Source organism: Macadamia integrifolia, chromosome 12 (assembly GCF_013358625.1).
Source record: "Macadamia integrifolia cultivar HAES 741 chromosome 12, SCU_Mint_v3, whole genome shotgun sequence".
NCBI lineage: Eukaryota > Viridiplantae > Streptophyta > Magnoliopsida > Proteales > Proteaceae > Macadamia > Macadamia integrifolia.
In genome coordinates this window covers 27214029-27225056 of record NC_056568.1, presented here as the reverse complement: position 1 = coordinate 27225056, position 11028 = coordinate 27214029, and the positions used below count along the sequence as shown (strand labels likewise).

At 36.6% G+C, this 11028-nt stretch overlaps 1 protein-coding gene and 1 long non-coding RNA gene across 10 annotated transcripts in view; one reads left to right on the top strand and one right to left on the bottom strand.

The window, feature by feature from the left end:
• Positions 1–7038, top strand: LOC122057805. Of its 4 annotated transcripts, none has more exons than XM_042620094.1 (11): positions 8–805; positions 892–928; positions 1107–1159; positions 2845–3055; positions 3850–4187; positions 4638–4766; positions 4887–5023; positions 5133–5230; positions 5449–5540; positions 5854–5987; positions 6321–7038. In XM_042620094.1, the coding sequence occupies exons 1-11, from the start codon at positions 803–805 to the stop codon at positions 6325–6327; spliced, it is 1239 nt and encodes a 412-aa protein (XP_042476028.1). In that variant the 5' UTR covers positions 8–802; the 3' UTR covers positions 6328–7038. The 4 variants fall into 4 exon arrangements, with proteins under 4 accessions (XP_042476030.1, XP_042476028.1, XP_042476027.1 ...); XM_042620093.1 differs by having other exon boundaries at positions 13–805; positions 6317–7038; XM_042620095.1 differs by having other exon boundaries at positions 16–805; positions 892–941; positions 6317–7038.
• A 61-nt stretch (positions 7039–7099) lies between these two features.
• The window catches only part of LOC122057806, an 11423-nt gene continuing 7494 nt past the window's right edge, over positions 7100–11028 (bottom strand). For 5 of the 6 annotated variants that reach the window (XR_006133634.1, XR_006133636.1, XR_006133632.1 and 2 more), the window contains 2 exons: positions 10182–10264; positions 7950–9040 (listed from right to left, as the gene is read on the bottom strand). This is a non-coding gene — a long non-coding RNA (uncharacterized LOC122057806). Of the gene's footprint in view, positions 7798–7949; positions 9041–10181; positions 10265–11028 lie in introns of those variants that run through there. The other variant, XR_006133633.1, reaches the window with a different exon arrangement.

Here is an 11028-nt window from a genome sequence, read left to right as displayed (position 1 = left end):
TGGCTTCAAGTTCTTGTAATCTAACGATGGATGTGTTGTATGGGCAAACAACAATGCTGCCCCCATGCCCCAAACTCACCACAATCACCCCCCCCCCTTCTCTCCAGAATGGGTCACTCATAAGTTAGCCTTTGGGGCTACCATTGCTCAGATTTGGCAAGAGAGAAACAACAGGATCCTTAGCAAAAAATTTCATTTCTTTCTTCTTTTCCCTTTCTTGGGGAGGAGGAGAAAGAGGGTTTTCACTTTTCACCAGAACTAGAACGAAGAAATTAAGGGTTTATGGGAGAATGTTTCTGTATGTTTTCCTTACCTCACTTGCCATTTCTGCTGAAACTTGGAGGGGGCATCGACCTATAGATGCTGAAGCAAACCGCAACCATGGAAGCCATTTCTACTAAAACTTGAAAGGGGCATCGACCTAGAGATGCTGAAGCAAACCGCAACCATGGAAGCCATACTGAAGAATTGGGCTTCCCCCTTGATCGGTCCCACTTCTTTCTCTGTTCCTGCAATTCCATGCTTCTTTGCTAGAGCGATAAACGCCTAAAACCCTTTAGATAAACCTTCGACATGAATCCCAACCCACCTCGAGGAAATGAAGTATTCTCCTAATTTTCTATTCAATTTAAATGAAATATTGTATCTGATAAGGGACTGGTCCAAAATTTACCAAACTACAGTAAAGCGTAGGCAGGAATAACGACTTGGGAGCCTACTACTACTTCGGTTCTTACAGAGTCCAGTACCTCTCTAATGGTGGCTACTTCGGAGGAGCGACCGAGCAAAGAGGAGAGGAAAAATGGTTTCCCGGCAAAATCCCTTCTTATTTGATTTCAGAAACCTCTTAGTTTCCTTACTGGGTTCATTTATAATCATTTCTGCTTGCAGGATAATCGAGATTCTGGTTCTGATCAGAGTATTTCAGGTAACTCTAACAGGTGGATCGGCATTTCAGTTCTCCTTGAAATATCTGTCTCTCTGTTCCTCTTTCACTCTCTAATTGATTCAGTGGGCCGAGATTTTGAAACAAGAAGTTTGGAATTAAAAATTGAAAGTGACTTCACCTGAATTTAATCGTTCCATCTTGCTTTGTTGATCTGCAGATTACGATGAAGACTTCGACCGTGGATCCCTATGTGAACCCAGAAGGAAGCAGGTATGACACAAGTTCAAAGAGCCCATCTCTGTTTATAGTATCAGGAAGATTAATGATCCATCAAATTACTTAGAAACCCATTTCACCTCTCTCACTGAAGCCATTTTTTGGGTTTTGGACACCTCAAGAACTCCAGTTTTTGGTCTACTACTTGGTTGAATTCACTCACCATTTTGCAGTTTCACTTGAATTTGGATTCTATTCAAGTGAAAGGTTTCTAAGCACTTGTTCCTCGCCATGGAATAACTGAGCTAACACTTCAGAAATACCTTGAAATGCTCGATACAATTCCTGTTTCAACACTTGTGGAAATTAACTAAACCAAATGTATTTATGTTTTGTTTATCAACTGAAAAGGGAGAGAGACTATCAATTTTTGTTTGATCAATAGCTTACTGATCATTCTACCAAAACAAAAGGCTTACTGATCATATGGGCTTGTTAAGTTGATGCGATCATAGATGTTCTTGTGGCTGCCACTTGTCTTAGTTAGGGATTTGGATCCTCTCCAACGGCTTTCCAACCAGTCACTTCATCTACTTATCATCCTGCCAACACTCTCCTGGTGGTAGTCAAAGAATTTTGTTTATTGAACTATATGCCATGATTAGTTTACCTTATGTTGATTGTTCAAGAGACAACTGATTGACTGTATAATGTTGCTTTAAAGCGGATGGGTCTCTCTTGCAATAACGAGATTGAAATGCTTCTTTTACCCAATGGGAAGGATAAATTCATTATCCATAAAATAGCTTCAGTCTAAAGATTTCCCTGCTAACTCCTAATTATTAACTAGAGATACTCTCCACATCTCTCACCTGCATATAGGTGAAATATAGAGCTCGGAATTGACAACATGCCTCACTTAATGTGTATTTGAACAGCCAATATTGGGAGATGCAATGTTACTATGGACGAATGATACAGAAGATATTTGTAGCATAAACTTGAAGAAAAATGTATTCACGATAATTATCTACATTTCTGTTGATTTGTAACACTTTCCTATCCATAAAATTCTGATCATCGTACGTTGTCATAACATGTATTTTATTCGTTACATATGTTGTTGTATCTTGGTTTCTGCTTTTGGTTGCTATCTGATAATGTGATGCAGTAGTTGAGGGGTCCTTTTGTCCAAAGAGCAAAGCCTGAGATGTCTTTGTGCACACTGGTGAAACGTTTGATGTATAATGACTTTGCCTAAGTTTTAATTGCGCGATATTGATGTCTTCCCTATCTTGATTGTGTTTTGGTTTTAGTAGCTACACATGAAAGACACCAATATATGTGTAAGGTTGTGCTGACCTCCCAAGATAAGGTGTGCATAGCAGTGTCCACTGGCTATTATGTTTAGAAATCCCCATCAATTCAGGCCATAGGCCAACTATCAAATGTTGACTTTTCAGGTCATATATTACCAGAAAACAAGAAATATGATCTCTTAAACTTACCCACATGATTAGAAGAATGACCAACCTGTTGACCTTTTTAGGGGTGCCAAATAGGCTTCAACTTGGCAGGTCATGCCACGAATAGAAGCTTAGCTGCAGGCCAACTAGCAAACTTGTCCAGTTACATGTATCCCTATTTTACCAACTTTTGTGAGTTGGAATTATATTTTCGTAACTTTCTGTACTCTCTTCTTCAAGTCCCTCATACAGTTTGTCTTTCTTTTTGGAAAGGAGAACACTATGGGCTCAAAAGTTCCTATCATTTCTGGGGGCGTCAAGTTCAAAAATGATCATCTGCATGGCTTAGAGATTGAAAACCAAGATGAAACATGCTCGTGGTCCTCAGTTCTTAAGGAAACCGAGAAATTAGTATTTTCACATGAAAACACTGGAAGTTCCTCATCCTATATGGCTCATTCTGATGTAAGGAAAATATCAAAAGGTATTTTTCCTTTTCTTATCAATGCAATTAGTAGGCCTCTTTTTTAATATGTGCCCATGCATACATACTAATTGGAAATTTTGTAATCTAATACTATTCCATAAAAATAAAAATAAAAAAATAAAGATCCAGTGATTCCCATAGGTGCCTTTTCCCTTTTCCTTTTTTTTTTTTTTTTTTTTTTTTTTTTTTTACTGTTTTATGTCTCTTTCGTAATATTCCATGCGAGGATCACATCTCACATTTGTTCATTATTCCCTTCTACATATTATCTTTCTATTTGCATGTAACATTGCCTAACCTAATACTATAGAGCCTTGGGCAAGTTTCATTGGTTATCTAATCTTAATCCTATATACCAGCTATTACTTAAAATGATTCATCCATAATATTAATGACAATGGAGGTGATCGTAACGGAGTCCATCTTATATATGCTGTAAGCCTTGTGAAGTGATGACTTGACTTTTAAGCAGCATTGGATTTATTAAATTATAGATATATACTCTTTGTCTATACATGCAGATTACGTAAAAATTTTAAATGAGAATCTTGGTGCATATAGGTGTAGTTACAAACATATTAAGTAACCTTTCTGAGTTTTAACTAACATAATTGAAGAACTGATTTTCTGTTGGACATGGTTTCTAATTGGGCCAAAAGAGCTAATGAACTACTGTTATAGTGTTACCTATGGTTTGTGAAATAATAATCCTTCTAATTGTTCAGCAAACTGCAAGAGATGAGATTTCCTGCTTTACAACTCTAATATTCTGTTAGCCATTTGACAATCAGCTGTTTCAAGAAGCCGAGGCAAAACAAAGCCCAAGTTTTCTTTTCGTTACCACTCACATATGGAAGAAACATACTTGCCTTGTATAGTGAAAGATGAATGTGACAAATCATCCATGGTTTCTCAGCTACCTGTGGGACTAGTAACTCTTGAGCACAAAGCTATAGACCACTCAATGACAGAGCTCTTGGAGAATCTTCGGGAGAAAAATAAAAAACAGTCTGATGTTCATAAGCCGGCTAAATCATTAGATGTTGGGAACAGACATTTGAAGCATTCAATGGCCGAACTTCTTGAAGGTCTTCAGGACAAGAATGGTCATGCAACTGGGACCTCAAAGGTGATCTGCTTTTTTACTTTGACCAGTAACTTTATTTTTCCAACCCACCGCCCACCCCCCCTCAAAAAAAAAAAAAAAAAAAAAAAAACTCCTTATTCATAGTAGTGGTAATTCTTGGCTTCATCAGCCAACATTCTCATTCCACCCTTCAAAGATATGGTTTGGCTAGCGTGACCTGCTTTGAATGCAGAAAGGGCCAGGATGACCATTTTTTGACAGAGGTGACTCAATCCACCACAAGTGAAATAGAATCTCTTGCATCCACCCCATTCACTAAGACCCACTCGCTGCCTTACTTTTCTAGGCCCTAGGCTGCCAATCCAGACAAGATTTTGATTCAGACAGGATCCAAATTCAACAGTCAGCCATTACACTTAGTGCTTAACCTGACAAAGTGCCACCTCTACATATGCAGTTCTTTATCTTAGTTTGGTTGAGGTTTTACTGCAGAATAGTAAGACAAAAGGAAGGAGATTAGAGCTCAGCACAAGGAGAAATATATCAACCTTGTGTAATAGAACCCTTGACTATGAAGACTTCCCTGAGACAATTGGTAGTGGAACATCAAGTGAGGATGAGGTGATCTCTCGCAATTAAGTTTATTCTTTGACATTTGTTATTTTTTTCCCCCCTCCCCCATTTATCAGCTGTATATCAGTCCTCATGATCCATTAATACATGCTACAACTTCTTGTTCAGACCAATGATCAAAACCAGGCAAAACTTGTGACCCGTGAAATGAGGGTGCGCACTATGGCAGATCAATTCCAGGAAGCTTTAAGTTCTGCAGCTGCAAATAAGCGGGAGATCCTCTTCACAACATCTAAAGAGGCAGGGTCAGTTTTCTTGTCACTGACCTGTGGGCTTTACTGATGGCTAATTCCAATTGTAGTGAGAAAATGGCGTTATAATTCTAGTGTACTTGTTTGCTATCTAATTGTGCAGAACTGGATACCATGGAAGGTTGCTTCAAGTTATGCAGACTGAAAAGGAAAGGCATGTGGAGTTTTGGAAACAGTTACAGACTGGAGCCCATTCACCCAGTAAAGTTTTTCCCCTATTCTTTTCCTGGAATTTGTTGCCATTATGGTTGGAAGCATGCTTGGATTTGAAACTATAATGAATGATTTAATATAATGCAACCATAAAAATAATTTTGTGACTACATGCTTCCATGAATGTGCTTGTGCTTTTTTTTTTTTTCTTTTTTTTGGGATTTTATTCTAATGTTTGACTCCTGTTGACCCTTTTTCTTCTTTAGACAAAGAGAGATGCATTGATGTAAAAATATTGTCACGGTGCTTGGATGCGAAGTTGACAGTTTGTCATTGTTTCCTTGGTGAAAACACTGAGGTATGTACATATTTTGACAAGAAACTTGAGTTATGTGGTTGCTGCTTTTTGGTTTCTTTGTATAAGTGTTGATCTCTTGGGACTATGGTCTATTTAAAGGGCTTCTCCTTTTGGCAACTCATAATTGTTGGGACACAATAAATCACCGTATAACTTGGGGCCTCTTCATGAGGCCATGACTTAATGGGGGATTTCAATCCCAAAGGATCATTACATATATGTGCTGTGATTAACTATGATTGAATCTGTATACATGTCTTGTTTTTTGTTTGGATTGGGCTTTGACAATGACATGCTTAACTTGCCTGTGTAGATAAACAAATTCACAGAGAACCCCCAAAAGATTATGGAAAAAGTAAGAAGGGAAAAGACAATCATCTTCAGCCCGACCGTATGTGGCAATGTGGAGCTCGAGGCGGGAAACCTGATACGCGTTCACCCTCCATGGTATGACATATTAGGGAACTTCCATCCTGTTATTTTCATATTTCAAAGTCTCATTATGAGGATCGAATACATGATCTAAGAGTAGGAAGGGGAGGGGTAGCTTAAAGTGTATATAAACTGACATAAAGAAGTTTGAAGAGTATATGTTTTTGGCATTGTTGCTCAGTAGACTGCCACCTCAATCACCTTCAATACAGCTCAAGCAAGATATTCATGGTGATAGAGGTACACTACTGCAGCACAAGACCATAGACTTATCTTGTGTTTGAGCCATTTCCAAATGGATAACTATATGACAAATATACTGTATTTTGTTGAAATTTGCACAGGAAGGAGGTAGATGTCATGGGGAATGATGAAAGCATTATTTTATGCACATATTTCTCCAAGATTTCCACATGAACACCATTTTTTCTTCCTTCCCAAAAGAAGCTTCTCTGTTCTCTTTCATTAGTATGCAGTTGGGGTTTGATTAAATGAGACATGGGAGCTGTTTTCTTGCAAGAAACGAATCGCAGGAAATTGGGGAAATTTGTATTTCAAGAATTTATTGTATCCATTATATGGAAGTTGAATTTTTCTGCGTAGAGAACTTGGTTTGGTGCAGTCACACAATCTGTTGGCGGGAAAAGGTAAAGAAACCAAAAAGATGGCTATACAGAACTACTCAGTTCAAATGACTGCAGATGCTACAGTGTTTGTACAAGTGATCCCTCATCTCAACTCTGCACTGTCATCTTAGCCAGTTCAGGAAGCTGATCCGCAAACAGATAATTAGGCTCCAAGCCAAGGAGCACACCAAACAAGCTCCATTTCTAATTGTCTGTCCATTCAGCCACCTTATTACCCCCAGCTCTGGTCACAAGCTCCTGTTACAGAGGTTGGGAAGGTCTCAGGAATTGGAAAGCCTATATAAGACAGCAATACAAGTTTCTTAGCCTTTGTTGGACCGATATGAAGCATGCTGAACTAAGTAGTTCTTGGGCTTGTATTCAAAGATGTTGATGTGGTTGCACTGTTCTAAGAATCAACTGGATTCGATTCTCGATTCCATCCAATTCCTGATTCAAAAAATCAGCCGATTTCTATGGTTCAGGCTGATTTTGGATGATTCCATTGGCTGAATCAGAATCTGTGAAGTGATCTTTCTAGATTTTGGGGAATTAGGAATGGACTCAATCTCTGTTTGCCCCGTGGTTCAAAGTGATAATGAAAATCACAAACAAAAATTACACAGCTAAGATTTACGTGATTCGACAAGATTGTCTATATCCATGATGAGAGAAAATCTATTTCACTGTCAATGGAGAATAAGGTTACAATCACTTATACTCACACCTTTCATATAGATTATAGAAAAAAAAAAATCTCACAATAAATTTGTATCAAAATTCTATACAGGTTGTTTACCAAAATATCTATATAGCTCTAAAAATAATCCTCAGGCCCTATGGCCTCTTAATAGCCCTTTGGAATTAACACACTAATGCAAGCGACAAAATACAAGACCTCGTATCCTAACACTTTCTTCATCATGGAATTCGACAGGGCAAAATTTATTGGAGTTAATGATGACATCCACCTTTCACAAAATCTAATTCCAGGGTCAAATCACTAATGGCCATCGGTGGAGAGAAACTTAGTTCATACATATCCTCCAAATTTGACAATTTCACCATATTTGGATCAATAGAGAAGCAGATATATCTTGCTTTTTAGTGATGGGATTAGCTAACGCAATACTCCACATGGTAGGGAAATGGGTTGCTTGTAATAGAGAATTATCTTTGTGGAGCCTGTTTAAAGAAACCTGTTGAGATTCATTACATTATTAATTGCTATGATTAAAAAAATAATAATAATAAACAAAAAAAAAATCATTACATAACTTTTCTAAGAATACATACTTACCATCCCAGGAAAAATATATATATAAATATATATATATATATAAATATATATATATATATATATATATACCTACCTCAAATATTCATCTTTGGACTTGAGTCTTGTAAAAGTTGCTTGTAAAATGGATTCAGTTTCTCTTCACCCATGGTGAAAACAGAAAATCTTAAGCCTGATGTTTGACTTTTGGTTTGGACTGGATAATGGTATTTTTCACTTTGTATATTAGGGATAAAGGTTAATGATGAAATTTGCTTTGCTTACCTTCCCCAAACTGAGTTCCAAACATTTTCCATGCTTGCTCCAACTTGTTAGATCTTCAATGCAGTGAAGCACAAGGGACATTTCATTCACTTGCCTGATATCCTTATCTTTTTCGATCACCGCACTGCAACACCATATGGAAATGGAAGTGATAGACTCATTTCCTAATCAACATCAAACCCATCAAGAGTAGCACATTCTGATTTCTTTCAAATAACACCAAAGTGCACTATCATGTCTCGTCTTGATAAATAGCAAAGATTTCCCAAAGGTCTTGTTTGAAAAGGTAAAAGGGGATGGAAATTTTCTACTTGTTTGTCACAAACTATCACAAACAAAAATGTTAGGATAAGTGGAGTGAAAAACTTACCAAGTTCTTTTTTAAATGCAATTATTGTTGTCTTTGGCATTCAAATTTTTCCCACCCCACTCACTTCCAAAATTGGCATTATTCATGGGAATGTTTCTTTAGTCTATGTCTCTCCTGCTCATATTTTCTCTATTTCCCATAGAATCCCACCCCCATTTCCACTCTTTCCCACCAAATTCCATACCACTAAAAATTATATATTCCATTATTTCATACCCTTTCCTTTCCTTTCTAACCCAACCCACAACATGTGAAACCCATCCTTACAGGTATTCCACCCTTCGCACCCGTCATAGAAACGGGCCTAATGAAAAGGAGGAGAATATGAATGTTATCAATCAAGGGTCAGATCTTCTGGCTGTAAAGGAAGACAGAAGGCCAGCAGCATAGAAAGGTAGAATTTCTCCAAATATTGACATGGTAGAGACTGATATGTCCTTCAGCCTGCCATCTTGCCCATCAGTAAATATGGAACTCAGTTTCAATGTGCTGTCCCAATTCTAGAACCAACCTGCAATTACAAGTAAAATTACTGATTGGACCTTCAAAAAATTCAACAAGAAAATTATTCTTCAACTTAGGCACCGTTTGACAGCATTTTATGTCTATCGTTTCTGCGTTTTCTTCTTTTCAGAAACGAAGAAACAACCTTAAAAAACGTTTGATAAAGTTGTTCCGTTTCACCCGTTTCTAAAAACATAAATCAAAATTTATGCCTATTTACAATTCTAGAATTACTTTGACGAAACAAATCCGACTTGTTTCATTGTTTCTAGAAACGAATTTGAGAGAAAAAAAAAAAAAAAAAAAAAAAGCTGTTGTGCCCGATAAATCTCTCAACTATTTAGACCTAAAAAGAGGCTATCGAACCCTCTCTCCCTTTTGGACATCCGATGATGCTATTGAGTTTTTTAGTAGCATTATGTCTACAAAAAAGGTTTCAAGGAACAGGTTTATCAAATACCAAAAAATCTGTTTTTGTTTCTAAAAATATGAAAAGATGTTTCTGAAAACATGAAAAGATGTTTCTGCTATTTCTAGACACAAACAGCAGAAACATTATCGAACGATGCCTTAGATAATGGGAAAAATATAGAATCTCATTTGCAGTGCTAAATATGCAAAGGTTATATTAATTGACACATCTCAAAATGTTTGTGATGAATGAACAAAATAACTTTTTTCTCCCTATTGATAGATTTGTTTAATGGCTTTACAATAGCTTCATTTAAAATTTATTGTATTTTCTCATTTAATAGCTTGTCAATTGTTGCAATAAACATCAAATAAGTGAGTGAATGTGTCTCCAAGTCATTGTCCCAAGGTTTCTAACTATATTCATATTTTCAAACACATGAAAGCCAGCATTATAATCCTTTTTTTTTCCCCCAATAGGTAGGGCAAAATGGTTACATTGGTTAGCCCTTCCTTCGACCTTGTGGTTAACAGCCACACGCTCTAGCCAACTGAGCTACTCCAGCAACAAACAATTATAGAAAAAAAAAATATTTAGAACTGATTTCTAAAGATAATATTTTGCACTTGGATCTTAATACTCTGTTTCTCTGAAGGTTGTATATTTCCTTTTGCTAAGGACTTCCTTAGCAGCCTTTTTGTTGTATATCTAGGCAGCTGTTTTGGGGTATCCTTACCTTGATATCCAACTCAGTTGACATGCATAAAAACTGACTTCGTGAGTCCAACAAGCCTGCTGTCCTTGAACAGGTTACAAAGCCTAGAATTGCCAGATCATCAATTAACAATAAGCCAAAATTTATTAGATCATTTTAGCTACCCGATAACGCAAATTTCAAAATTTCTGAACTCAATATTATTAGAAAAGGGTGAGGGAGAATAAAATTTCCATAAGCAGTAGTTTGGTACCACATCAAGAACTGATTTGGGCATTTTGATCATTTGACATGTCGGCAGGCTCTGGATTGGTCATGTTTCAAAATATCATAGCACGTCTCAACATATGGCTCACCATACGGTGAGGTTTATATATATATATATATATATATATATATATACTAGTAAAAGCACACGTGCAAATGCACGTGTAGTAAAACATTTTTTTAGTGTGTGTTTGAGTGGACAAAAATTGCATGTTCATCGTATTTTAACTTATTTCCTATAGTCGGCAATCTAAATTATTTTTAAGTGTCCAACAACTCTTGCAAATCTAAATGTTATAAAATTTACTCTGAAGTCTCTTAAATGATTTCTTCTTGAAGAGGGTTGCTCATCGTTTAAAAAACCACTATTTTATAGCATATCTGAGAGAGATGATTTTTTTTTTTTTTTTTGAGAGAGATGAAATTGGTTTAGGAAAAAGTACTAATCAAAATATAGTTATAAAGTAGCAACCACCTTAATATTTGTTTTAATTTTCTGATATATTAGATTATTCCTAATAATAGGAATGGAAGAAGAGGAGAGAAAGATAAAGAGGTGCTGAATATGGAGAGAGAAGTTCTAATTGTGGGATAGCATTTG

Excerpts from the sequence above, each read along its gene's own strand:
- LOC122057805 (XM_042620093.1), top strand. Across the intron at positions 4,767-4,886 it reads GAACATCAAGTGAGGATGAG|ACCAATGATCAAAACCAGGC; the intron begins GTGATCTCTCGC and ends CTTCTTGTTCAG. Across the intron at positions 5,541-5,853 it reads TCCTTGGTGAAAACACTGAG|ATAAACAAATTCACAGAGAA; the intron begins GTATGTACATAT and ends TTGCCTGTGTAG.